Here is a 26,473-nt window from a genome sequence, read left to right as displayed (position 1 = left end):
TTACCATCAAAGTGTCACAATACTGGGTACAGAAGTCAAACTTGCCTCTTATCTGGGTTAGGTTCCCTTGAGATGCACTTTCACAGCCCGATAAAAGCTGTTTGTGCCCAAAAATCCACAAATGTCATTGAGCAAAATCAGTTCTGCATGATAGAGTGGAACAAATGCGGGCACGGTGTCGTGGCAGGCTGATCACTTTTCACTGGAAACATCCGGTTTCAGTCACTGTGGGTCTATCAAAGCCAAATTTGTTTCTAGCAGTTACTTTCTTTTTATTTCATAAATTATTTCTTATTCTAAAATTTATTCATACCACTCTGTTCGTTCAGGATCACTTACCCCAAGACAATCCTGAGTCCAAAATATTCAAACTGCTGTGTTATAAGAGAAAACTCTTTTTTTTGTTTGCAAAAACATTGAGATTAAAACCGTATTTCAGGTTCCCCAGTCAGTGCATCATTTCACAAAAGCTGCAATTACCTGTTTTTTCCAGCGAACTGGTTGGTCTTTTGTAATTGAAGTCCCATCTGCTGTGACATCCTTGTATTGTTAAGTGGATGCTTACAAAGATACTTTTGTGTGAAAATGGAGTGAAACTGAAATGTACTTGCTAATCTGATAGATGGAAACATGCTGACATTAACATGTGGGCCTGTTTTGGAGCCACTGTGATGATAGAAGTCCATCAGGAGAGCAAGAGTTCAACAAATGTGTTCTTTACTGTCAAAAGCAGGTACCAGGATTCACATTATGGTCTCCTCATTTTAGTATTTAGCCTACCTTTCACATTTGGCAAAGTGGCATTAAAAATAGTCCAAATTCACAGTTCCTGTTTACATGTCTGCGGATGAACAGGCAGCTATCACTGGATTACTTCAAAGGGAACATTTAAAAGTAAGAAAATTGTCACGGGAGCTCCAAAGCATCCTCGCTGCATTATGGATATGTATTTGTGATAGACGACTTATATGATGATCTCTTCAGGAAGTGTTTGTCACACTGATATCAGTGCTTGATTTTGTGTTTGTGTGTTAAGATCTGGCCCTTACTTACAGTACCTCTCCCTCCATGCCTCCCCTTCACCTCTCCTGTGTCCAAAGGAGAGGATTTTCATTTTGACATCAAAAGCATCCAATAAACAAAAAGGTCTGGGCATTTTTAGTGCTTTCAGTATTCAAGTACCTTATAAACAAGTTCTTGATGACTTGCAAATGATGTACACCGATAAGTTGATGTAATTTTACTGTTTTAAAAAAGATGTGACCAAGTGGAAAGCTTTTCTTTCCAGTTGGACGTATTTCAGCTGTTTGGCTGTTGTTGAACATTACAAATACTTTCACTTTTATGTTAGTAAGTAGCCAAGTGTAATTTCAAATGCATTTATTCAACAACTGGAGCTGGCACTTAGGTTGTTGAATTATCACAGCAGTAGTGGACTGTGGGGACTTCTGTACTGTGTTGCTCGGCATGCAACTTTCAACAGCCCAAGCAATGAAGTCACAGTAAAAAGAAATGCTTTGTTACACATGGTGCATGTAACACCAAGCAGTGAAATACTGTTCTGATAGTACAGTCAAACATGAGTGCTCAAGTACTGAGATACAGCAGCTATCACAGACAAGACTCTGTGGGCTCCAGAATGCCCCTGAACAGGGTCATTTTGCCCCTAAAATTTGAGAAAGTGCAAGTAAATGTTCTATTCTACTTGCGCAAGTGCAACCAGTAAATTTGCCGGGAGGTGTTTTAAACACTGGTGAACTATGGACTCAAAAAATCTGGAATCTGTCTTTACAGGTGGTGATGTGTGTGAGAATCATGAATGAAAAGGAAATGTGAATATTTGCAGTGTGGGGCCCTACATTTTCTGCTTATGCTCTTTAAATTTTAAGTTACAGTAGGAGCCACTGTGCTATTAGTGGTGTTGGTTCTTGAGTGGTCTCAGAAGGACATGGAACCACCTGTTATCCTAACTGAACAGCACCATGCTTTTCTCAGCCATAAGCCGTGTTTCCACTGCAGGAGTTCCTGGTAAAGGGAGGGGGTAGGAACTTCTACAGGAACCGTCCTCTCACTCGGCCCTCTCAGTGGCCGTGTCTCCACTGCAGCGTCGGACCCCGCGGCGTTTCGATCCCCGCTTAATCGTTGTGCGACAGTTTCGACCGTGACTTCACCCAGGCAGGTCACAAGCACATGCACAAAAAACATAACAACGAAGAAGGATGGAAGGAGCTGAGGCAGTAGGCGTGTTTCTGGTTTGTGTGTTTGTGCACATGGCGGTTGATTGTAATCCTGCTTGAGTTTTTTTTTTTTTTTTTTTTTAACTTTTCACGGCATTGTTTTGCGGCGTGATGGATCCCCAGTGTGTCGAGATGCGCTGATATTTTCATTTCGCCGCAATGACTCAAACCCCCTCTGAATCTCCTCGGTGCCATAGACTGCAATCAATGTCTGCACCTCATCGTCGGTCCATTTGTCGTACATCTTCCTGCTGTTTTCTTGTTGTTTACAGCGGTGTCTGCTAGGCTAATGCTCCCCTTCTGCTCCCCCTTTTAAAAATGCCGGTTGTTTTGGTGCTTTCTGGTAGCGTCAGAGCCTGCTCTAGCTTTAGCCAATCAGTGCCGGGTTAACCTCGAGCCCCACCCAGGAGCTTTTCAGGGCCGAACGGAGTACCTACCCTGGAGTAGGTACTCCGTTAGCCCCCGTAAAAGTTCCTGTAAATGGCCCTGTGGGGCAGGTTCCTGCAGTGGAGACACGCACCAACGGGGCTGGCCCCGTAAAATTACCCCGAAGTTCCTGCAGTGGAAACGCGCCATTGACACCAAAGTACAAGTCACATGTGATTGGTTTAAAGGTGATCGGTGACTAGTAGCATCAATTTTGATCATTATGTTAATGGAAAAATGACCGATAATCACAGATCAATCCCAAAATAAAACCCATGACCAGAGGAAATCACTTTCATGGCAGATGGCAGCAGATGCCTCTCTTGAAGATGTGAGGCAACAAAACAAAACATATACAGTATATAGAGGCGGAGCTGAATGCTCTTGTCACAACACTTGTGTAAGGCCAAGGATTTTGCATATTCAGCATAAACAGTTGAATCCGCACTCATGCTTTGGATAATCTGCCTCACAGTGGGAGACAATACTCGAAGCAACAGCTTGTCCCTCTCAGGATGCAAGTCCTTAGGGCAGCCTCAGGGTGGGACTCACATCTGCGTCTTAGCTTACCTGTGATAACACCGCCTGATTTTGGGGGATTTGCCGGGGCAACACTTTAGAGCAGTGGCATCATCCCCACATTATATGGAGCGTATGTGAATTCTGGATGTAAATTCATGACGGTCTTTAAATTTTGAAGCCTGGAGTAGCTTGTTTTTTGGGGACAAATCCTGAAGACAGGTGAAGATACGGATTGCAGTGGGTGTTGCACCTGCCTGTTTATGCAGATGTGCAAATATACCCAACATTCTGTGCAACTCTTCTCCTTGGAGAATCTCCTGAGGTCTATGACTGGATGAAGCAAAGACATCATACTCCACACTTGTTACTCACTTGTCACTCAAATGTGGCCTTTGGTGCCAGAGCAGAACAGTGTTGTGCTGGCCTTGGAGAAAAATTATATGAAAGGAACAAAATCACTTTCTGTCCGCATAGGGAAGACTACTTACTCTCTTGCCAGAATGTATTTCCCACTACAAACTATGTATTATTATTTTCCGTGTAAATTTAAAATTATAATGCAAGAACATTGTGTTTTAATTATTCTTGAAGAAACACTCGAGGGGAGCGGAAGCACAGTCAAATGTAAATAACTCTTAGTTATTCTTTTACAGTCACAATGGGCAAGTTAATGTTATACAACTGGAATGCTGAATAAATTCCTCCAGTGATCATGTGTCAAATCAAGGCATCATTTGTACTGGAAAATAGAAATAAGAAAATCAAGATGTGAAAACCACATGCATAAATAAATACGCAGCAATTAGCGTTTCAGACTTAAGAATTAGCGTGCTCTCAGTGTTTTGCAGATGCAGACAGAATCAGCATGGATGGCTAAACTAACACACAATCCAATGAATATGCATCCAGATGCAGGCCAACATATGTGCATGCATATGCAAATACTGTAGTTAAACTGCATAAGCGTATGCACACAGGCACAAGAGTTTGCAGAAGTGACAGAACGATCACTGATTTCATTCCCCCCACTGTTGCAGCTCATCTCAGTAAGTCACAAAATTAATATAACTATTATTTTGATGCACAGTCAAGACAGTGACTGACAAAGAGGTTTTTGTTGCAGATACTTTAGAGTCACTTATTACATCAGACTGCAAGATTGTCAGCAGGCTACACAGCACGTGCAGGAGAGACAAGCACTTATTATTTCATGAAATATTTGTGTCACTTTTCTCATGCCATCCTAGGAGGAACCACTGAAACACATTAAATGTTGAAACTATAATTTTGGCCCATCTGAAATGTATTCATATCAACTATAATGCAAAAAAAAAAAATCCATATGAAAATGTATTTTTTCTATTCATGCATAAGTTTTGGAACTAGAATATACATTTCTCTACTCTGTTTTTGCATGACAGTACAACAATGCATATTTTATGAATGAATGTTTGTTACATAGAGCAAACAAGCGACATCCACTACAACTGTCCTACATAAATGCTTTTGTCTTCTGCTGCCAGTGCATCTCACATGCACCATGAGCGTAACGATAATCACAACAAATCAACTGCACAGCATTCAGTTTGTAGATTACTCACTCATAACCTGAACGCACTCTTCAAATACATGCACATTTATTCAGTTGATGATGGTGAGTGATCCTAGTGAAACAAAATTTCGTTGAGCAGAAACAACGAATACCTACAGTACCTCATATGCAATTACTGTATATGAAGAGAGTTTGAAATGTCTAAATTGCAAATTGTCTCAATGCTTCTAACACACAACAGGCTGCTCCACATGGTCGCTGTGTTTGACGGCTATAGCGCACACACACACACACACAAGACGTGCCAAACACACAAAATAAAAAGTCAAGGTAAAATAGCTGGGTTACTGATCCAGCAAAAGAAAAACTTATTTTCTGGAGCAGTGATGCGCGTCAACAATGAGAAATAGGATAGTGGCATATGCTGACACTGAGCCCCTGAACAGAAAATACTGGAACAGGTGTTTTGGCGCATAATATATCCCAACTGTGTTTTCTGTGCTTTAGGGGAAACGTGTTCTGGAATTAGGTAAAAAGATTATTTTGTATTTTAGATATACAGAGTTACTCATGTAATGAAGTTAAATCGAAATTATTAACAATAGTTTGACCCTTTTTGAGAAAACATGTATTTTTCCTGAGCTTTTCTACAAGAGAGGTGATGACCAATGACCTGGCCAGAATTCAATGACTTAAGTGTATTGATTCAGTAAGGCAACAAAGCGAATGGCCTTCACCCTGCAATGACCTTTTATATTCATATTCTTGCAGTATATTGTGTGTTTGACACCAAGGTTTTTGTAAACGGTATAGTGTCCAGATGGTTATACAATGTTACACAATTAAAGTACAGTAGGACTAAGTAAGACAGCTTTCACGGTCAGTTCAGCCTCTCCTATACTAAAGGTACAGATGCCTCCGCCACAACTATTAGGGTCAAAAGTGTCATGCTTTCATGAATATGTCAGGATTTTAGCACAATACACAGAATAATAGGTTTTGCTACATAGCTTTGGCATTAAAACGCAGTTGTAGAGGAGATGTTACAAGTTTAGCATCCAACTTCATTCCAATACACATTGGAACTGTCCCCAGGTGTCTTAAAGACATATCTGTGACATGCTGTGGTCAAAATACCCCGAGGATCAAACATCACAGCTCTCCTTTCATCCGCTCAAAACAGCCCTGTTCAGAACGGCTGGTTTAAATGCAAATCAGTCACTGCTCGCCCCGCCCCAACCCTTCTACCGGTCTCAGGTAGGGGTGGTATTATGCAAATTTGAAACTAGTTACGTCACTGGAAAACAACTGAGGGACCAGCTCGTAAAACCACATGGATTTCAATCTATGGAGCCTGCAAATTACAGATTTTTTTGTCAATTCTCACATTTTGAGGGCCCAGAAGGCAAGACAAACACCCAAATATATGTTAAAGAGCCTTCAAAAAGTGATATTTCCATAATATGTCACTTTGAAGACTAAGAATTATCCCCTTGACAGAGACTTGTTTTGTGTTGGACTGTTGAACTACAATCGAGCTGTGGCCTCTGTTTCTCTACAGGCTTTTTGGAGGGAGAAGGGCTTTTCTGGCGAAGTAGTGACAGGATCTTCCACTGGCAGTCCATTCTGTGTTACCTTTGATGCCACCAGCCCCAGTGGTAATGCTGCCTTGGTGGGCTTCATCGCAGGACAGCAGGCTTCTCAGTGGACTACCAAAGAGGTAATGGGTTCTCAGTGTGGGGTCGGTAAGGAAAGAGCTCAGGAGAATTCAACTTGTGTAAAAGGATTTGAGTTTTTAAATTTTCCTTAAAGTGGAAGCAGAAAGCATCTGTGTAAACACACACACAAATTTCAAGGTAAGTGAGTTAAAATGTTACATTTAAAGGGATAGTTCAACATTTTGGCAAAATGGCTCATTGCCATAATCCCTATGGTTTTAGGAGTAGGTTCGTTACCTTTAATTGCTGGTGCAAGCTATTTTTAGAATGGCGGAGCAGAGCCGCGAGCTGTTCAGAGCTACGCTACAGAGGCTAATGGGATTTCTTGGTTTCCCTCATCAAACTCATCAAATACACAATTCAACAACTCCAAAACGCTCTGGTGGACAAGTTGTGACCTGCACATTCACCACGCTATGAGATAATAACAGAACGTTACGAGACAGAGTTGTTTTCGAGGCAAATGCAGAGACTGCTTGCCGAAAAACTGCCCCCAACGGAAACGTGCATCAGCGGTTTTGCATGAATTTACCTAGAAAACGACTCCGCCTCGTAACGTTCTGTCATTATCTCATAGCGTGGTGAATGTGCAGGTCACAACTTGTCCACGAGAGCATTTTGGAGTTGTTGGATTGTGTGTTTGATGAGTTTGATGAGGGAAACCAAGAAATCCCATGAGCCTCCGTAGTGTAGCTCTGAGCAGCTTGCGGCTCTGCTCCGCCGTTCTAAAAACAGCTTGCACCGACAATTAAAGGTAACGAACATACTCCTAAAACTATAGGGATTATGGCAATGGGCCAATTTGCCAAAATGTTGAACTTTCCCTTTGAAAGAGAGAACAAGGTTAGAGTTACTAACGCAGTTCAACAGACCTGAAATTAATTATCCTTCATGAAGGTTGTAATGTTCTGCTTTTTTTTTCTTTAAATTGTTGTAGCGTTGTTGAATGTGTGGTGCTTTTGAGTTGCATGGCATTGTACAGATAAGCAACATGAAGTCCACAGCGACTGCAGGTGACAAACACAAAGCTCCACACAACAATTGTTGATGCTGCACAATGAATGAATTGCTTCATTTGGCATAATCAGTCGACTCAGCCTCATGGTCTCACGGCACTCCTCCAAGTTTTCAAACGCTGAGCCGAATACGCTCCCCGGTCACAGCAGAGATTTTCAGGAACAACAGAAAGGCGGTGCAGACCTCACCGGCTGTGGAAGGGAACATAAAAGTCACAGCTGGGGGAACCACTGTCAGTATTTTAGCGCTCAGTATTTAGACCCAGCAAGCGTTCTGCAGCACAATGTGGGGGTTCAGCAGTTGGTGTTTTGGATCACTGTTGATAAAAGAAAAAAGTCAAATAGAGACTGAGTCATTTCCTAAACAGCATGCAGACCTTTCCTCTGCTTTCAGCTCCTTCTCCACTGGTCAGAAAAGTCACAAAGACCCACTAACATCAGGCTTGAAACGGCAGCAAGGGACAACAGGCAGTTAAACGACAAAGACAATGATCGGCTCCAGCTCTGATGACAACACATGCAAATAAACAAACGTGTTGAAAATTCATTCCCACAACACAACAGAAGTGTTTCCAGGGAACTCTAAAACATGATGAACCTGGCTAGGAGTTGTTGTTCAATGTGCAATTGTGACTCTTGGAGTCACAAGCATTGAATAACAAATGCGTTATAATTCCCCTTTATTCCAACAAACAAGAGTGAGGGGGAGGATAGTGTAACAAAGGGCCATGAGTTGGACTCAAACACCTTTACGCTACCCCCACCACCGTCTTGTGTTCTCTGGAAACACTCCCGTTTTGCAGCGTGCATTTGCACGTGATGTGAATTTTTGTCGTGCATCATCTCGAAGTGGCCACCGTAGCAGACAGTTACAATATTAATTCTTTTATATGCATCTCTAATTTTAACATGTCAGCTTTTTAAACTTGTTTGTTTGTTTGTTAGGATTTAAAGTAATTGACTGGTCACATCAAAGAGAAAACAAGCAAAGTGGCAAATGTTTTCTTTCTCCCATCATGGTGATATCTTTAATCATATTTTAGCTGAACGTGAATGCATCCAAATGAACATAATGTGAGAGTATGGATGGACAAGATATGCTGTTCCTGACTAGTTGCCTAACTAGGTGTCATGATTTTAAAGCAACTGGAGCAACTTAACTTCAGGACAAAACATTAACTTACATTTAAAAATGTAATTTAAATGTAAGTGCACATGACTCTTACCATGGAGAAAGGTCATATGCATACAGTTGTATTTTAAATATTATGTCTGGCTTCATCAGTTTTTCATGAAGGTTGAAGGCTAAGCCTAATGTTACGTGCAGAGACAACATAATGGCAACATAATGTATATGATCCACATTGTGTTATTTTGAAAAAAAAAAAGTGCTCAGGGGCAGCATTATGAAAATTGCATGAGAGATTATATGACATCTGAGCACTGCAGCAGCACAGCAGCAACCGGATGCTTCCTCCAGCTTTTAGTACCACTGAGATTAATGTAAGACATGAACAGGTGAAAGTTTTGTCAATTACTACTTGCACCTGGCACTTGCATTTCGTTATGGAAAGTTTGGATTGGTTTCCGTAATAAAGGATCCATGCAAGTGTAGCCGATGTCATATCTGGCTCTCTGCGTTGCGTTTTCTCATGGCCTGCCCTATAGGTGGAGTTCGAACCCTGGTCTCCTGCACGGCAGGCGACGATGCTAACCGCTTCGCCAAGAGGTTAACAACCGCTTGGCAAGTTGGTTAGCACGTCCTTTATGGGTGAGTGAGTGCACATCCGTTACACAAGTGATGCACCTGTTGGACATGGAGGATGCAGACTCTGCTGGATCCTCCATTGCAAAACAAATGAAGGACACATTTCAATATTTAACGGATCCTTCAGAGAAGGACAGACTCGTCATGCCGCTGTGACGCAGCCGGCCTTCACATGCAGCCTGCAAAGAATACAGTCTCTGCACTGGGACTCAGCTAATATCAATGCAAGTCTTTATATTTTAATTTATCATGTAAATCCTTTCCTGCAGCAGTTTTGGTAGCAGATTCATGCTGCATTAGTCTCCCTTTATGCTTATGTTGCTGATTGATAAGGCTACATTTCACACAGTTCTCCAATAACCACACTCGGCATTCAGTTCACTCAGCCTACATCTTCCTCTTCTGCTTTTTCCTCCCTCTGTCATACTGTGATGACATTTTCATTTAGACCCTGTCTCTTCCCTATACCTGAAAATAAATAAATAAATAAATCGGAGCCTTGTGTCTTGCATTGTTGTGGCATCTCTGTCATTATCCTGACTTGCTACAAAACTCTAGACTAGCTGTGTCTCTGCTGCACAGGGTGCTAAATAATTAACCTCCCCCTGCTACTTCACTGCTCAATAGAGGAAAACAGTGTTGGTGCCTGTGAGGCAAGTGGTCATCAAGGTTACGGCTGCACACTGAGCTTGCTGTTTAATTATGATTTAGCCAGTAATATTATCTGTAAGTGTTTTTATCTATCGATTTTTTTTCGTCATTTCTACATCTACCTCTCACGCAGTCGGCTCAGAACATGAAATCATTATATTCTTTTTTTCTCTCAGTTCTATATTGAAAGCAATTTGTCACCATGCTGCTATTCCCCCTTTGTTAAGAGAATATGAGTATCCAAATTATTGCACCAGGCTAGCGCTGGAAGGAAAGGTAAAGTGACATGCAGATGAGGATCTGTCAGCATGCTTTATGGTGATCTGTCCTTTTGGCCCTCAGGCCTCAGCTGCTCTCTGAATAACTCACCGTGTGTGTGATAATACAACCAGGAGCATGTGCTGACGATGCTTGAGTTATTCAAATTGACTGCTGCTTCCTGTGTCCAGCTCAGATAGGTTTCTAGTCTTCATATTCCAGCTGCCTGCTGTTATATTCCTGATTGATAGGTGAATATAAAAGAAGGACAGAGTTTGGAAAGTGATTTCTTTCTGCTTGCAGGCTGGGGAGAGAAGCAACGCTGTGGTTTCTAGTCTGGTCAAATACCTGGGTCCTGAGGCGGCATCTTTCATCCACTATGAGGAGAGAGTAAGTACTTCAGAGGCAGATGTTTGCAATAAAGCAACCATATTTTTTGATCTGAAGCAGAATATGTAATGTCAGATCTGTGGTTACATATTTTCTCTGGATTCCAGAGAGGAAAGCAACATTGTGTTGCGAAAGTCGGCACCTCTGCAACAAAGCGGATTTCTTTCAAAAGAAATATAGAATAGACCAGAGCACACAGAGCAAACCACGCACTAAAAAGTGGTTACAATTGCCCTGTCTTTAAAACAGTTTGATATCATTAACATTACAACAGGGGTCTTAATGTGGGGCAGAGCAAAAGATATGATAAGATAATTACATTTTTATTACCCCTTTGTATTAGAGCCATTTACTGCAATATTTTATTCATGGAATGTGAAAATATGGGCCACAATGGTTTATGACACTTGAAAGGCACTACTGTTGAGAAACATATGATTATTACCACAGCTGAAGGAATTAGCATTAATAGGAGGGTGGGAAGGCAGCATGGGATTACAAGGTGATCTGTGGAGTTTTGAAATGACTCTGTTACAGGAAAGAATTTCAAGGATGCTAAGGGAGGCATAAGGTAACAGCTGATCCGTGACTATATTTTTTTCCTCACTAGGTGCGTTTCCATTAACCTGCTTAATGTGCAATTTGAAATGGCAAATGAGAAATGGAAACACAAATTTCCTAAAAAAAAAAAAAGAAAACGAAAGAAAACCTCTAATGTTGCTAATTTGTTAAAGATTAAATTCATGCATGAGCAATATTTCTCAGTTCCAACCAAGAGACAGAATGCCGGAAATCTGTTGTCACATTTAAATGAAATGATATATGCAAGGGAAAAAAAAAACTTTAATTGCTTAAAACTACTCATCAGGAAGAGGATATTGGAAATTGTGTTTTGTTGAGTTTTCTAAATAACCCACAAAATTGCAATGGAGACCCAGCTAGTGCTCTTTATTGGACATCTCCCCAAAGACTTGGGATAGTTTCTTTAATTACAATCAAATAAAATGCATATAAAAGGGATGAAGCCTCTACAGCTTCCATCATGAACCACCACCACACTAAGAATACTGTATGTTGCATGCAGTAGATTTCCATATCATGACATGCCACACGCATACAGAGCAGCTACTTAGGTCCATTACATGATGTAGAGCAAACACTGGTAGACGGTGAAACAGAGCATTAGTCATACAAATGTACATGTAGATTTTAGTCCCTTCACTTTACTGTTGAAAGGCAGGATGGAAAGAAAAATTGCCCCGAGGTAACTTGAGGTTGATGATTTTTGATGGTTTTGTTGACAAAGAGACTCGAGGGAAGCATCATTTCACAGAATACAATAACAGCAACTCCTCGCTAAGTGGAGAGACAGAAAGCTGATAAATTGATAGCACAGTGCTGAGAGGTATTTGGCTTGATTTCACACCAACCCAATGGATATCAGAGCTTCTTGATTTTTGCTGCCTTATCAACACAGACAGTGGTTACAGCTGCAGCTCGTGGAGGTAATCGAGGTACTTCATAATTCTTATCAAGTCATTTGTGTTGAAATCCATACCACTTCATGCAGTCCCTGGAGTATGACCAAGACATCTGGAGTGTGTCGTTATCTCCAATGTCTATCATGAATAAAAATCCATAAATTCATTTAGAAATAGAAGAAAAAAAGACTTGTAAAATTAAAACCCATGAACTTAGGCTGAGAATCATCACATTTTCAAGCGCTAGTCAGTATCAAAGTAATCCGGTGATAGTTGTCAGTACTTCCATGGTGAGAGAGTTCGATTGTCTCAGTTTTGTTACAGGGAGCCCACAGTGTCAGACAGAGTGAAACCCTCTGGCCCAGCTGGGTTGTTGAGTTTTGCTCTTAAATAAAATTACACACGATTATAGCTTGAAAGTGTGGTTTTGTTGAAACCAAGCCAATGTTATGGATTGTGCCATGAAATAAGAGACTCATTTCCGTTTTTCTGCTCCACAGGACTGGGCTAAGGAGGACTACAGTGGAGGCTGCCCTGTTAATGTCATGGCACCAGGTCTGCTAACATATTACCATCCTAGCCTGAGGAAGCCCTGTGGCAGGTAATCACACCACTGATGACAAATACACCACAGCATCGCACCTCTCCTTCTTCCTTTTGCTCAAGAGTCACCTTCCTGTGTGTCCACAACAAAGACCCATAGTGGAGCTCACGTGCGTGACAGTTGTTTATTTTCCTCCAAAAGCTGAATTTAGAATTCCTGCTTTAGCAGATCGTATCATTGCACACACGTGATTGTTTGAGAGATATGGCTGCTGGATGTCTGTACTATTTTTATACCACAAAAACAGCGTCTGCAGTTCACCCTGCTGACCAGGTATTACTCACCAGCACCCAGTGCCTACAGATCATTGACGTGAGTTGTGGGAGTGATTATGCCTTCACTGACACACATTAGTCCAGCTCTAACAAAATGGCAAGAGGTCTTGAGGAGTGGTGTTCTCATAGGAAAACGTCCTATAATCCATTCCTAATGGCCTGTTCGGAGATGCAGAAGGCTGGACGAATGAAAGCGAAGGGTGGGGAGGGGGATCCAGGTAATTCATCTCCATAATGACATTAAGTCCATGGGGAGCAGAGGAAGCTCATTACATAACATGACTGGAGCGGCGGCATGGGGCGGTAGCCCCTTATCCATATTCCTAGCCCATATAGGAAATGGATCCTCAAGGACAAGCTGTGACCTTGACACTAATCCAGAACATGTAATGAAGCCAAGCCCATGTCTGGCTGACAGAGATGCAGCCAGTGCTTTATACATTCTGTATTTAACAGCACAGTGGATTCAGGTAGTGTCTTGTGGATTATGGGATTTCACCTGGCATAGTATGAATCTCCCACTGACCACTGAGTAGTGGTTATAATTAGAGTAATTATCCTGGGTGGATACTATGCCTGAGTGGTCAGTGTGTGAGATACAGTACCTATAGAGAGACCCTCCCTACTCGGTTGAAGAGAGAGGAGAGGAAGAAGAAAGAGAAGCTGCCAAGAACTATGAATAAATTGTCTCTAGCAGGTTTGTGCTTTACTAAGTTAACGGCTTCAGCTGAAGGTGAAATAAAAACTGCAGTGGTAGGAGTTGCTTGGTGGGATGATTTTTTTTTTATGTTTATGCTGCTCCTCACATTGTTTGGATTATAACTGCCAACTCAGAGGGATTAGTTCATTCAGCCCATGACACACAGAGTGAGGCAGAATACATTTGTAAATGTAAGGAATTGATGTGCTGTATGTTAATATCATAGGATTATACAATAGTTATTAAATGGCAGTGATAATTATATATAATATTTACAAGATGAGCTCTCCATCTGAGCTCAGCAGTTCATCTCTGTGCATCCCCACAGTGAAGTTTCTATTCATTCAGCCATGTCAGGATTAGCCCATCAGTCCCTCTCTGTTCTGTTCTTAAGGGCAGCAGGAACACTCACACACCGAGTGACTCTTCAGGGACTTATAATTTGTCAACAGCATTCTTTTGTTTTAAACACTGACTTTTGCTTCTCATTGGGTAATACCTGATGTTTACACTCCCAATATACAACACAAACCTGACGGCCAACTAACATCTGGTCGCTCAGCAAGAAATGAACGTTCCAAACACCTGCCATTCCTGATAAGCACAAGGTCACAGCACAATGCTCCACAGGTGACCAAACCAGACAATGTGCTTCAACAAAACAGCAGCACTCAGCTGCGATCAAAGCTGATATCTCTTCCCAGCATGCGTATGTTACATATGTAGTCTAAAAACAATCGATAGGAGCTGTTTTTAGATCGTCCTCCCTCTGTTTAAGCTTTGCGGTCAGGTTTGTCAAATCAGCCTTTTAAAGTTCAAGAAGGCTGAGCACAGAGCCTTTTGTCCCAGGGCCCCTCATAACACACCTAATACATATAACAGGTCACACCTGATGAGCAAGCTTTAGCTACAGAGCCACTGCACAAACCCTCACTGCTGAAAAAGACAGAGTGCCTGTAGATTTTTGTATGAACGAGCCTTAGGAGGATCCTGTCCTGCCAACATATTGTGTTATGCCCACACAAAGCCAAAAGCAAAGCATCTGTTTATATAAGGATGAACCAAAAAAAAAAGAAAGGCTGCCTCCTCGCTCAACCGACGGCATTATAAAGTGATGGAAACATAAGCAAGAAAGCAAATGGTGAGATACTTCAGGTACCAAGGGGCAAAGCAGATAAAAGAAAAATGTCTTTCTTCTTTTCTATTATAACTCACTCCTGCCGAATCCTCCAACTCATGGGATAAGGACCCCGACTTCACCCATACGCAACAAAATAACACTATCCTGCCAGCGGACAGGTGGAGACAAAGTGGTTTTGACTATGAAAAACATAAACCTCGAAATCTAGTAAAGATCTCACCGGTGCAGCACAAACAGAGGCGGTTTACTGATTTCTTACAATTGTAAGGGGGGGAAACATAACACAACAGGCGCCCTGAGGGAATTATACAGCCTTCCAAAATACACAAAGATTATGATGTGAAGAAGTGTCAGAGGAATTCATACAGTCACACTGAGCAGCTCCAAATATCCGTCCACAAGAGTTGGCAACACTCTCCACACACACTTGACACTTTGTCAACACAGTTGAGAGGAAGACACTCAGTGGAGCGATGATTGTGTTATATATCAACTCAGTCATAATTAGGAGAAATATACACACCTTTATTCTTTCTGTGCTAATTGATCAAATATGACATGTAAGGTTTCCTGTTTAGATGATAAGACAGAAGACTTCTCACTGTATTGTAGAACAAACAACATTTTTTTCCCTAGAGACAGCTCTGGAAAGGTCAATGACAGATGAGGAAGAAAGCTTTATTCCTCCCACAGTTTGTTGTGTTTAATGTGACAACGAGGACCAGCTTCTTTCTAAATCCGTTTTGTTCATCTGCTATGATATATATTCGACTCAGCCCGCCGGGAAATGTGATTAAATTGAAAACAGCTAAAGAGTTTGTATACAGCAGAGGTCAAAACCATATCCCACGAGCTCAGAGGGATTCTTTTTTATCTTTATTCCCAGTTCTACAGATCGGATTAATCTCGTACTTTTTGCATTTCTGGAATCGCCCGCGTCGCCGGCTTCACTGTAAGTGGCAGACCGCCGTGCTTGCGTGCGTTTAGGGACACAGCGTTGTCGGTTTTTAATGGAACACTGCAGTCATCGGTGCTGTCAGTTGGTCAGTTCAGGTTAACTTGTCTCATAAACACCTACAGTATTTAAACGAGACGCCGATCAGATTGAATCAAGGTCACAGGGCAGTATTTTTTAATCTGACAAGCTCTCACTCTCCTCATCATGATGCCGCTGCTTATTATGCTGTTTACCACCACCTGCCATGTATCCTGCTGTAATGGTTGATTTCTCCCTCCACCGCTCCTGTCTGTTGAATTTTTTATTACCATACGTGCTGGACCCATTGCTTTCCTTTTTCATTATCATTTGTATATCCTTATCTGAGTCATCTCTGGGTTGGTTGCACTCCTAGCTGAGGCACCGCTGTATAAATCCATTACAGATCTTCCCCCTGACATAATTGTATAACAGTGTGATTCAGTGAGGGACCGTGTAACCTATGGTGTTATAGATTACAACTGTAGTATAACTGCAATTGTAGAAAACAAGTAAACACATTTCTCCAAGATGGAGATCTTTATCAGTTTAAAGGTGTTAATGGTTATTTTCACAGTTGCTTCATTAGTATTAACTGATGTTCACGTATCCAATTTAATTCTTTTACTCAAAGAGCTGGAGATCAATGTCATTAAGTTTGTTTGTTTATTTCACATATCGAAAAGTTAAAAAAGATATAACACATATAGAATATAGATATAGAATCCAACACAATGTGAAGGAGAAATGCAAAAAAAAAAACCCTCCAGGGGCTTGTAGGGTGGCATTCTCCGACTACAGTTCTAAGCTACTGTGCATGCATTTGTGAAGTACAAAAACCGTTTATGCATAATAAATACAAACATGGTTTAACATTGTACAATGCAATACAAAAGCTTGATAAAAAATATAAAGTAATCCCAGTTTAGATAGGCAGACCATGTGGAAGGTATTGACTGGTTAGCAGAAGTGACTTTAGTGCTCTCTTGCTGCTAAATTGTTGTAAAGATAAGTTTAAAAAATATACAGGTAATAAATTCCATATTCTAGTATACAGAACTGTGATTGGTAGGTACAAAAATATGGGGGTCTAAGGTGGCAAGAGTTACGTGTGGAATAGGTGTGAAATTGTATATATTATGAAAAAGTCTTATCTCTCTAATGTCTTTTCGTCTGAAGTTTGCATCCAACCCAGTTACCCCGGTCCCGTCTAATCACTTTTCGATAGCGAGTCACTGTAGCCTCCAGTCCATCCACAGCTCAGAGTCTATTACTGTATAACACTTGCTATATGTGGCTTGTAGCTCTTGTGAAGTACCAAGCACCACCATCTATCCCTGATAAGAAACCATGTTCAAAATCCACGAATAGCCATTTACAGTAAAGGAGTCCAATCACAGTCATATGATCCTTTGGTGGACAGACAGCTGGTATGTATTACCAACACCGAGCCTGTTGATATGATACCTCTCAGTCTGAGCTCTTGGATAGTCTGCTGTTGAAGGCTGAAGTGGACTCTTGGGAGTAGATTGGAGTGAACAATCAAAATGTCTCTGAACAGGCAAATCCAAACCAAATTCTTTCTGGCCCAAATCCCAATTTGAGTCTTTTAATATTGTGTATCTGCTGATACCAAGTCTGATCCAAAGCTTATATTTACATGATCTCAATGTTGATTACATTGCCGATGCAGAAACAGTGAAATAACAGAGTCGTAATCACACACATATAAACTTTTATGAGCTTCTGGATCCAAACACTGAAGGCCATGGTTCAAAATTATAAAGTTTATAAGCTAAAATTACCAATATGATATAAATGAAAGTTCAGCTGGAAGAATGCCATCCCCGACAGAGACGTGATGCAATCCACTAGAAAGGAGGTGTCACACTCTGTCGGGTTTGTTGGAACCAAAGAGTCACTTAGTTCAATTGTGGTTGTGCACTGGTATCACAGAGTGAGAGGTTCTTCTTGCACAAACTGTCTTTGACAAGCACTGACAGTGCAGAGAGCAGAGCTGAAACCCCCGGCTGGCTGCAGCAGACAAAACATAGCAGAGGAGCTACAGCAATGAAAGGAACTGCAGTGAAGTTAGTTTGAAGTTGGATATTTGACAGACATTCGCTCACTCTCTCGCTTCTCAATATATAAAAAATCCATATAAAATATAAGATGTGTTCAAATGCAATAAAAACAGGTGTGTCTCATAGAGGAGGCTTAGCTCTACCATCCTGTGTTGATTTTGAGCCAACAGGTCACATGACCTGGGAGTTATTGAGCTATAATGCTCATATTTACTGTATAATATTAAAAATTCATATAAAATAGTAAATGTGTTTAAATGCAATAAAAACAGGTGCGTCTCATAGAGGAGGCTTAGCTCTACCATCCTGTGTTGATTTTGAGTCAACAGGTCACATGACCTGAGAGTTATTGAGCTCTAATGCTCATATTTACTGTATACAATAAATCAAAAATCCATATAAAATATTACATTTGTTTAAATGCAATAAAAACAGATGTGTGTCATAGAGGAGGCTTAGCCCTACCATCCTGTGTTGATTTTGAGCCAACAGGTCACATGACCTGAGAGTTATTGAGCTATAATGCTCATATTTACTGTATAAAATAAATAAAAAATCCATATAAAATATTACATTTGTTTAAATGCAATAAAAACAGGTATGTCTCATAGAGGAGGCTTAGCTCTACCATCCTGTGTTGATTTTGAGCCAACAGGTCACATGACCTGGGAGTTATTGAGCTCTAATGCTCATATTTACTGTATAAAATATATTAAAAATTCATATAAAATAGTAAATGTGTTTAAATGCAATAAAAACAGGTGCTTCTCATAGAGGAGGCTTAGCTCTACCATCCTGTGTTGATTTTGAGCCAACAGGTCACATGACCTGGGAGTTATTGAGCTATAATGCTCATATTTACAGTATAAAATACATTAAAAATTCATATAAAATAGTAAATGTGTTTAAATGCAATAAAAACAGGTGTGTCTCATAGAGGAGGCTTAGCTCTACCATCCTGTGTTGATTTTGAGTCAACAGGTCACATGACCTGAGAGTTATTGAGCTCTAATGCTCATATTTACTGTATACAATAAATCAAAAATCCATATAAAATATTACATTTGTTTAAATGCAATAAAAACAGATGTGTGTCATAGAGGAGGCTTAGCCCTACCATCCTGTGTTGATTTTGAGCCAACAGGTCACATGACCTGAGAGTTATTGAGCTATAATGCTCATATTTACTGTATAAAATAAATAAAAAATCCATATAAAATATTACATTTGTTTAAATGCAATAAAAACAGGTGTGTCTCATAGAGGAGGCTTAGCTCTACCATCCTGTGTTGATTTTGAGCCAATGGGTCACATGACCTGGGAGTTATTGAGCTTTAATGCTCATATTTACTGTATAAAATATATTAAAAATTCATATAAAATAGTAAATGTGTTTAAATGCAATAAAAACAGGTGTGTGTCATAGAGGAGGCTTAGCTCTACCATCCTGTGTTGATTTTGAGCCAACAGGTCACATAACCTGGGAGTTATTGAGCTATAATGCTCATATTTACTGTATAAAATATATTAAAAATTCATATAAAATAGTAACTGTGTTTAAATGCAATAAAAACAGGTGCCATTCTGTGTTGATTTTGAGCCAACAGGTCACATTAATTTTTTATATATTTTATACAGTAAATATGGGTGTTAGAGCTCAATAACTCCCAGGTCATGTGACCTGTTGGCTCAAAATCAACACAGGATGGTAGAGCTAAGCCTCCTCTATGAGACACACCTGTTTTTATTGCATTTAAACACATGTACTATTTTATATGAATCTTTAATATATTTTATACAGTAAATATGAGCATTAGAGCTCAATAACTCCCAGGTCATGTGACCTGTTGGCTCAAAATCAACACAGGATGGTAGAGCTAAGCCTCCTCTATGAGACACACCTGTTTTTATTGTATTTAAACACATTTAATATTTTATATGAATTTTTAATGTATTTTATACTGTAAATATGAGCATTATAGCTCAATAACTCCTAGGTCATGTGACCTGTTGGCTCAAAATCAACACAGGATGGTAGAGCTAAGCCTCCTCTATGAGACACACCTGTTTTTATTGCATTTAAACGAATGTAATATTTTATATGAATTCTTTATGTATTTTATACAGTAAAAATGAGCATTATAGCTCAATAACTCCCAGGTCATGTGACCTGTTGACTCAAAATCAACACAGGATGGTAGGGCTAAGCCTCCTCTATGAGACACACCTGTTTTTTATTGCATTTAAACACATTTACTATTTTATATGAATTTTTAATATATTTTATACAGTAAATATGAGCATTAAAGCTCAATAACTCCCAGGTCATGTGACCCGTTGGCTCAAAATCAACACAGGATGGTAGAGCTAAGCCTCCTCTATGAGACACACCTGTTTTTATTGTATTTAAACACATTTAATATTTTATATGAATTTTTAATGTAGGTTTATACTGTAAATATGAGCATTATAGCTCAATAACTCCCAGGTCATGTGACCTGTTGGCTCAAAATCAACACAGGATGGTAGAGCTAAGCCTCCTCTATGAGACACACCTGTTTTTATTGCATTTAAACGAATGTAATATTTTATATGAATTCTTTATGTATTTTATACAGTAAAAATGAGCATTATAGCTCAATAACTCCCAGGTCATGTGACCTGTTGACTCAAAATCAACACAGGATGGTAGGGCTAAGCCTCCTCTATGAGACACACCTGTTTTTTATTGCATTTAAACACATTTACTATTTTATATGAATTTTTAATATATTTTATACAGTAAATATGAGCATTAAAGCTCAATAACTCCCAGGTCATGTGACCCGTTGGCTCAAAATCAACACAGGATGGTAGAGCTAAGCCTCCTCTATGAGACACACCTGTTTTTATTGTATTTAAACACATTTAATATTTTATATGAATTTTTAATGTAGGTTTATACTGTAAATATGAGCATTATAGCTCAATAACTCCCAGGTCATGTGACCTGTTGGCTCAAAATCAACACAGGATGGTAGAGCTAAGCCTCCTCTATGAGACACACCTGTTTTTATTGCATTTAAACGAATGTAATATTTTATATGAATTCTTTATGTATTTTATACAGTAAAAATGAGCATTATAGCTCAATAACTCCCAGGTCATGTGACCTGTTGACTCAAAATCAACACAGGATGGTAGGGCTAAGCCTCCTCTATGAGACACACCTGTTTTTTATTGCATTTAAACACATTTACTATTTTATATGAATTTTTAATATATTTTATACAGTAAATATGAGCATTAAAGCTCAATAACTCCCAGGTCATGTGACCCGTTGGCTCAAAATCAACACAGGATGGTAGAGCTAAGCCTCCTCTATGAGACACACCTGTTTTTATTGTATTTAAACACATTTAATATTTTATATGAATTTTTAATGTAGGTTTATACTGTAAATATGAGCATTATAGCTCAATAACTCCCAGGTCATGTGACCTGTTGGCTCAAAATCAACACAGGATGGTAGAGCTAAGCCTCCTCTATGAGACACACCTGTTTTTATTGCATTTAAACGAATGTAATATTTTATATGAATTCTTTATGTATTTTATACAGTAAATATGAGCATTATAGCTCAATAACTCTCAGGTCATGTGACCTGTTGGCTCAAAATCAACACAGGATGGTAGAGCTAAGCCTCCTCTATGAGACACACCTGTTTTTATTGCATTTAAACGAATGTAATATTTTATATGAATTCTTTATGTATTTTATACGGTAAATATGAGCATTATAGCTCAATAACTCTCAGGTCATGTGACCTGTTGGCTCAAAATCAACACAGGATGGTAGAGCTAAGCCTCCTCTATGAGACACACCTGTTTTTATTGTATTTAAACACATTTAATATTTTATATGAATTTTTAATGTATTTTATACTGTAAATATGAGCATTATAGCTCAATAACTCCTAGGTCATGTGACCTGTTGGCTCAAAATCAACACAGGATGGTAGAGCTAAGCCTCCTCTATGAGACACACCTGTTTTTATTGCATTTAAACAAATGTAATATTTTATATGGATTTTTGATTTATTTTATACAGTAAATATGAGCATTATAGCTCAATAACTCTCAGGTCATGTGACCTGTTGGCTCAAAATCAACACAGGATGGTAGGGCTAAGCCTCCTCTATGAGACACACCTGTTTTTATTGCATTTGAACACATCTTATATTTTATATGGATTTTTAATATATTGAGAAGCGAGTGAGTGAGCGAATGTCTGTCAAATATCCAACTTCAAACTAACTTCACTGCAGTATGAAAGGATCGCAGTTGGATCACTGTTATAGTCCATTAAAATATTCCCGGAGCAGCTATCGGAACATCTTCACCTCTAAACATCTGTCACTGAAGCTTTGGCACACACCGATCCTCTGTTTAGTCTGTGTGTCCAATTCTTGATTGGATCCTCGCTGATGAGTAACACCCCTTTGTGAATTTCACTGTCAAAGCTTGTTTAACCACATCAGAGAGGCGTTCATACAGTATGGCATCCAGAGGAGTTTGTTGCCGAGGCCTCTATCTCCAATGCTCAGACAACATACATTAATCATCAAGGATGCTGTCCAGCGAGGGAACCCCTCTCCGCTCTTTCGATTGGCAGACAGGGGTGGAGGAGGACAGCCTTGATATGCAAGTATGATGGGCTGGTGAATTCGCAAGCAGTCTGAATGGTAAATTAGTGGAGCGTCCTTCATACATACACTCCACAGATTATGTAGAGGGAGCAGTTGATGTCAGATACTATACCTAGTAGTAAATAAAATATTTACCCGCGCCGTTCAGTCACATCGTTTTCCAAGGTGCAGCCTGAACCAGATGAACCAAAAAAAGCTGTTGCTTTTCAGTGTCAGGGCTGCAGCCTCTCTCCCTCTCCCTCACACACACACACACGAGATAGCACAGACGTGGCAGCAGAGAGTGAGGAGTGAACTTTCTACTGGAGGTGACAACAACTAGAGTCATAGCTCTGTGAGTGTCATCACAGCCTTTTCTAGTGTGACCGATGTTGTTCTGTGGTCGCGGGTTTCGAACCTGGGCCTCCTGCACCGCGGGGGACGATGCTAACCGTTTCGCCAAGAGGTCAATGACCACTTCGCAAGTGGATTAGCACGTCTTTTTTATGGGCGAGTGAGTTTCACTTCAGCTTACCGCCACACGCTGTCACTGTCTTCTCTTTAGTGGTACCTCATGACTGTGGCTATACCCGCGGACCTCCGTTACACTAGCAATAAAGCTAATCACATCAATCAAACGGATTTAAACATTAGAGTGGCTACTTTTTTAATTTCTTTCACTCAGAAACTGTATAAACACATTTCAATATTCGTGGTAAATCACAAGTCATATAATCACCACAACATTGAATAGTACACAATAGCACATCACAGATGTCCATCATAGCATACAGACATAATACCTACCTAAGATGTAACCTATTTACCCCTTGAAGTTTCCCTTCCCAACGCTTATGAATTATGGTTTGACACATGATGGAACCCATGTACAGTAACACCTACTGCATAATCACAAATAAGTAGCATAGTCTCTGGTTACACCTGGCTCTCACATCTGCACCAATACTTGAGAATGTTTGGTAGGCCTACAGCCCCTCTTTGGATGTGGCTTCATAATAATAATAATAATTAGATAGATAGATAGATAGATAGATAGATAGATAGATAGATAGATAGATAGATAGATAGATAGATGATCTGTAAAAGAATGAAAAACAGAGCCATGTGAAGTCCATGTATCTTCACCTACATGCAGCCCAGGTTAGTGATTCCCGCCTTCCTGCATGCAGAATTACAGACATTTGTTTTTTTGTAGATGGCAGAAAATAATTACACTACAGTTACTAAATAACAGACTGGATGAAATTGCTGCTTTCTGTAGAGCACTTTAACCTCCTGAAGGAGGGCCTCTCGATTATCTGGAGAGGTGGCTCTGAGTGACTCAGCTCACCTCTGAGGAACACTGAAGAGCATAATGTGACCCAAGTGTCCAGATACTTCATTAGGACATACAGTACCAGCACATGTGATACTATCTATCTATCAGTGGCTGTAGGGTGGCCAGCTGTAGAGCGATGAATCTCTCAGGCAGCACACCTCTTTTCCTCTCACGCTGCCGCTATGTTCTCATCGGTGTTGTTCATGTTGTGGTTTTGCTCAACTCCACCTTTCTAATCAGTGGGACAACAGACGGCCATCTCTCTCCAAGTGTATCCTAGAGCATTGCATTTTAGCCACCACCTTGTATTTTGCGTTTAATGGATAATTCAACATTTTGGCAAATTGGCCCATTCCCATAATCCCTATAGTTTTAGGAGTAGGTTTGTTGTTACCTTTAATTGTCGGTGCAAGCTGTTTTTAGAACGGCGGAGCAGAGCCGCGAGTTGCTCAGAGCTACGCTACGGAGGCTAATGGGATTTTTTGGTTTCCCTCATCAAACTCATCAAATACACAATCCAACAACTCCAAAACGCTCTGGTGGACAAATTGTGACCTGCACATTCACCACGCTATGAGATAATAACGGAACGTTACGAGATGGCGGGAAACCAAGAAATTCCATTAGCCTCCGTAGCGTAGCTCTGAGCAGCTTGTGACTCTGCTCTGCCATTCTAAAAACATCTTACACCGACAATTAAAGGTAACGAACCTACTGCTAAGACTATATGGATTATGGCAAAGGGCCAATTTGCCAAAATGTTGAACTACCCCTTTAAAGTGTGAGTTCTCAAGACCATGGGATGGAAAGAGCAAAATGTTTTCTTATGTTTCTCCAACATGTTCGGGTGGGGGGTGGGTAGTAGTAGGTTTTCACATGGCCAGCCACTGATGAAAAAGTAATGCATCGTCTACACTGTGCTCTATCTTACATGCAGCATAAAATACAACACGTGTCTTTGCTAGTTTCAGTCTGACATAGTCATATTTTTTTCATCCAGTGCCCCCATCGCTTCAATAGCAAATACACTAGCGCCCATCTGTGAGGCCTTGTGCATGTAAGTCATATAATGAGGTGAACTGAGGCACGTTGTTGGCTCATTGTTATCTGAAGTAACTGAAGGCATGTGTGTGATTGACCAAACAAACCTTGTCTTTGGTCATTGGTGCAGTCATTCACAGCTATTCAAAGGTCACTCATATTATTCTTTTAAAATCTAGGTGCACATACTTAGCCTAGCTACTTGCAGCAGGATCATCCTCTACTATATCAAACACACCTCATGTTGACCCCAACAGTTATTCTTCCATTTCCCATTGATAGGCCCACTACAGTACAGTACTTTGTTATGGGCACATTTGTCTTATTACAATGCTTACCCGAGCTGAAGGTTAACTGGTGCAGCAGCTGCAAAGTACATGATCTGGACTAATGTGGACAACAAACTTGGGTGCCATGGGCTGTAATTTATACGGCTTATGAGGCATCCTTGAATATGCTGTCAGTGAAGTGAATGAGAAGTAGCATTGTTACAGTGCTTTTCTGGTGAGTAAGCCCTACAGGGTTGAACAGGCGCAACCTAATTTGCTGAGCATGTTCTTGCAAATTTCAGTGCACAGAGACACGGAGCACTGAAACCACTGGAGACTTGTTAAAGGGCAAAAACTTGAAGTGTATCAGTTCATCAGACAGAAAATCTGATGATCTTACTATAGTCAGCAGCATCACATGTACTCTGTAAAACTTCTGATACAAATGAATGTTACAGGCTGAAGATACTGTATGAATGTGCTGAAAGGGATCTAATTGCTCCAACAGAGAATATAATAAATGTCTTTTTGAAGAGCGACATCAAGCTCAACGATTATCTTGATTTAAAGGATCCATTGGGCGGGCACGGAGACCGCCACACAGTGGTGCGGATACATGAGTGGCGCGGTGCAATCCGGACAGCGAGCGGCTCTTGAAATACTGGCTGAACTTCGTCCCACGACCCTGACCCAGGAGGAGCAGGAGGCGGTGCGACGCGGTCAAACCGTCACGGATCCTGCGCAGGAAACAACATCATCCAAACTAACGTCTCTGTTCACGAACAAGGCTGTGGTCAGTGTGGCGTTAACAATAAGTGCTGCTCTCTTGTTGGCCCGGCATCAGAATGCTTTGCTGAAGGTCACAACATACTTGACGAATGTAGTTTCAACAACCAAGTCTCATATATTCCCAGTGTAACAGATGCCAGTGAAACATCTGCATAACTGATTTGTTTTAATTCAGACATCAGATCACTGCTCACTGATTTTTATTTTTAGTTCTTTTAGTTTTAATTTTTAGTTTTATTTCAGAACAAAGTAGAACATTAGTTATGAGAAATATGTACTGAAATGCATTATCATGTTGCTCGATAGTGATGTAAAATGTACTTTTATCCACTTCTTGATTGCAAATTAAAATCATTTATTGATTCCACAACCCTCACTCCATTTTTTCCCCTTTCAACTGTTTTTCATTCTTTTTTTCTGACGAATCAATGGGAGATATTTGAACTTGAATCAGTGTTTTATCTGATTTGCCCTAACATTTAAAACCGAGACCATGCACTTGGCTTGTGCATGTAAGCTCAGAGAGATCGCGTTGTGTTTAAACCAGTTTGCGAGGGGAAAATGGACCTT

At 40.3% G+C, this 26,473-nt stretch overlaps 1 protein-coding gene across 1 annotated transcript in view; it reads left to right on the top strand.

The window, feature by feature from the left end:
- LOC310994280 (putative flavin-containing monoamine oxidase A) overlaps positions 1–26,267 on the top strand; it is a 53,968-nt gene extending 27,701 nt beyond the window's left edge. Inside the window, exons 9-12 of the mRNA XM_083982910.1 lie at positions 6,299–6,457; positions 10,452–10,538; positions 12,520–12,620; positions 25,685–26,267. Coding sequence (XP_083839036.1) covers positions 6,299–6,457; positions 10,452–10,538; positions 12,520–12,620; positions 25,685–26,033 — 696 coding nt within the window. The 3' untranslated portion in view covers positions 26,034–26,267. The remainder of the gene's footprint in view (positions 1–6,298; positions 6,458–10,451; positions 10,539–12,519; positions 12,621–25,684) is intronic.
- Positions 26,268–26,473: the final 206 nt, after the last annotated feature.

Source organism: Trachurus trachurus (genome assembly GCF_905171665.1).
Source record: "Trachurus trachurus genome assembly, chromosome: 12".
In the NCBI taxonomy this organism is placed as follows: Eukaryota; Metazoa; Chordata; class Actinopteri; order Carangiformes; family Carangidae; genus Trachurus; species Trachurus trachurus.
Note: the sequence above shows the minus strand (reverse complement) of the source record. Positions and strands in the feature narration are given on the sequence as shown.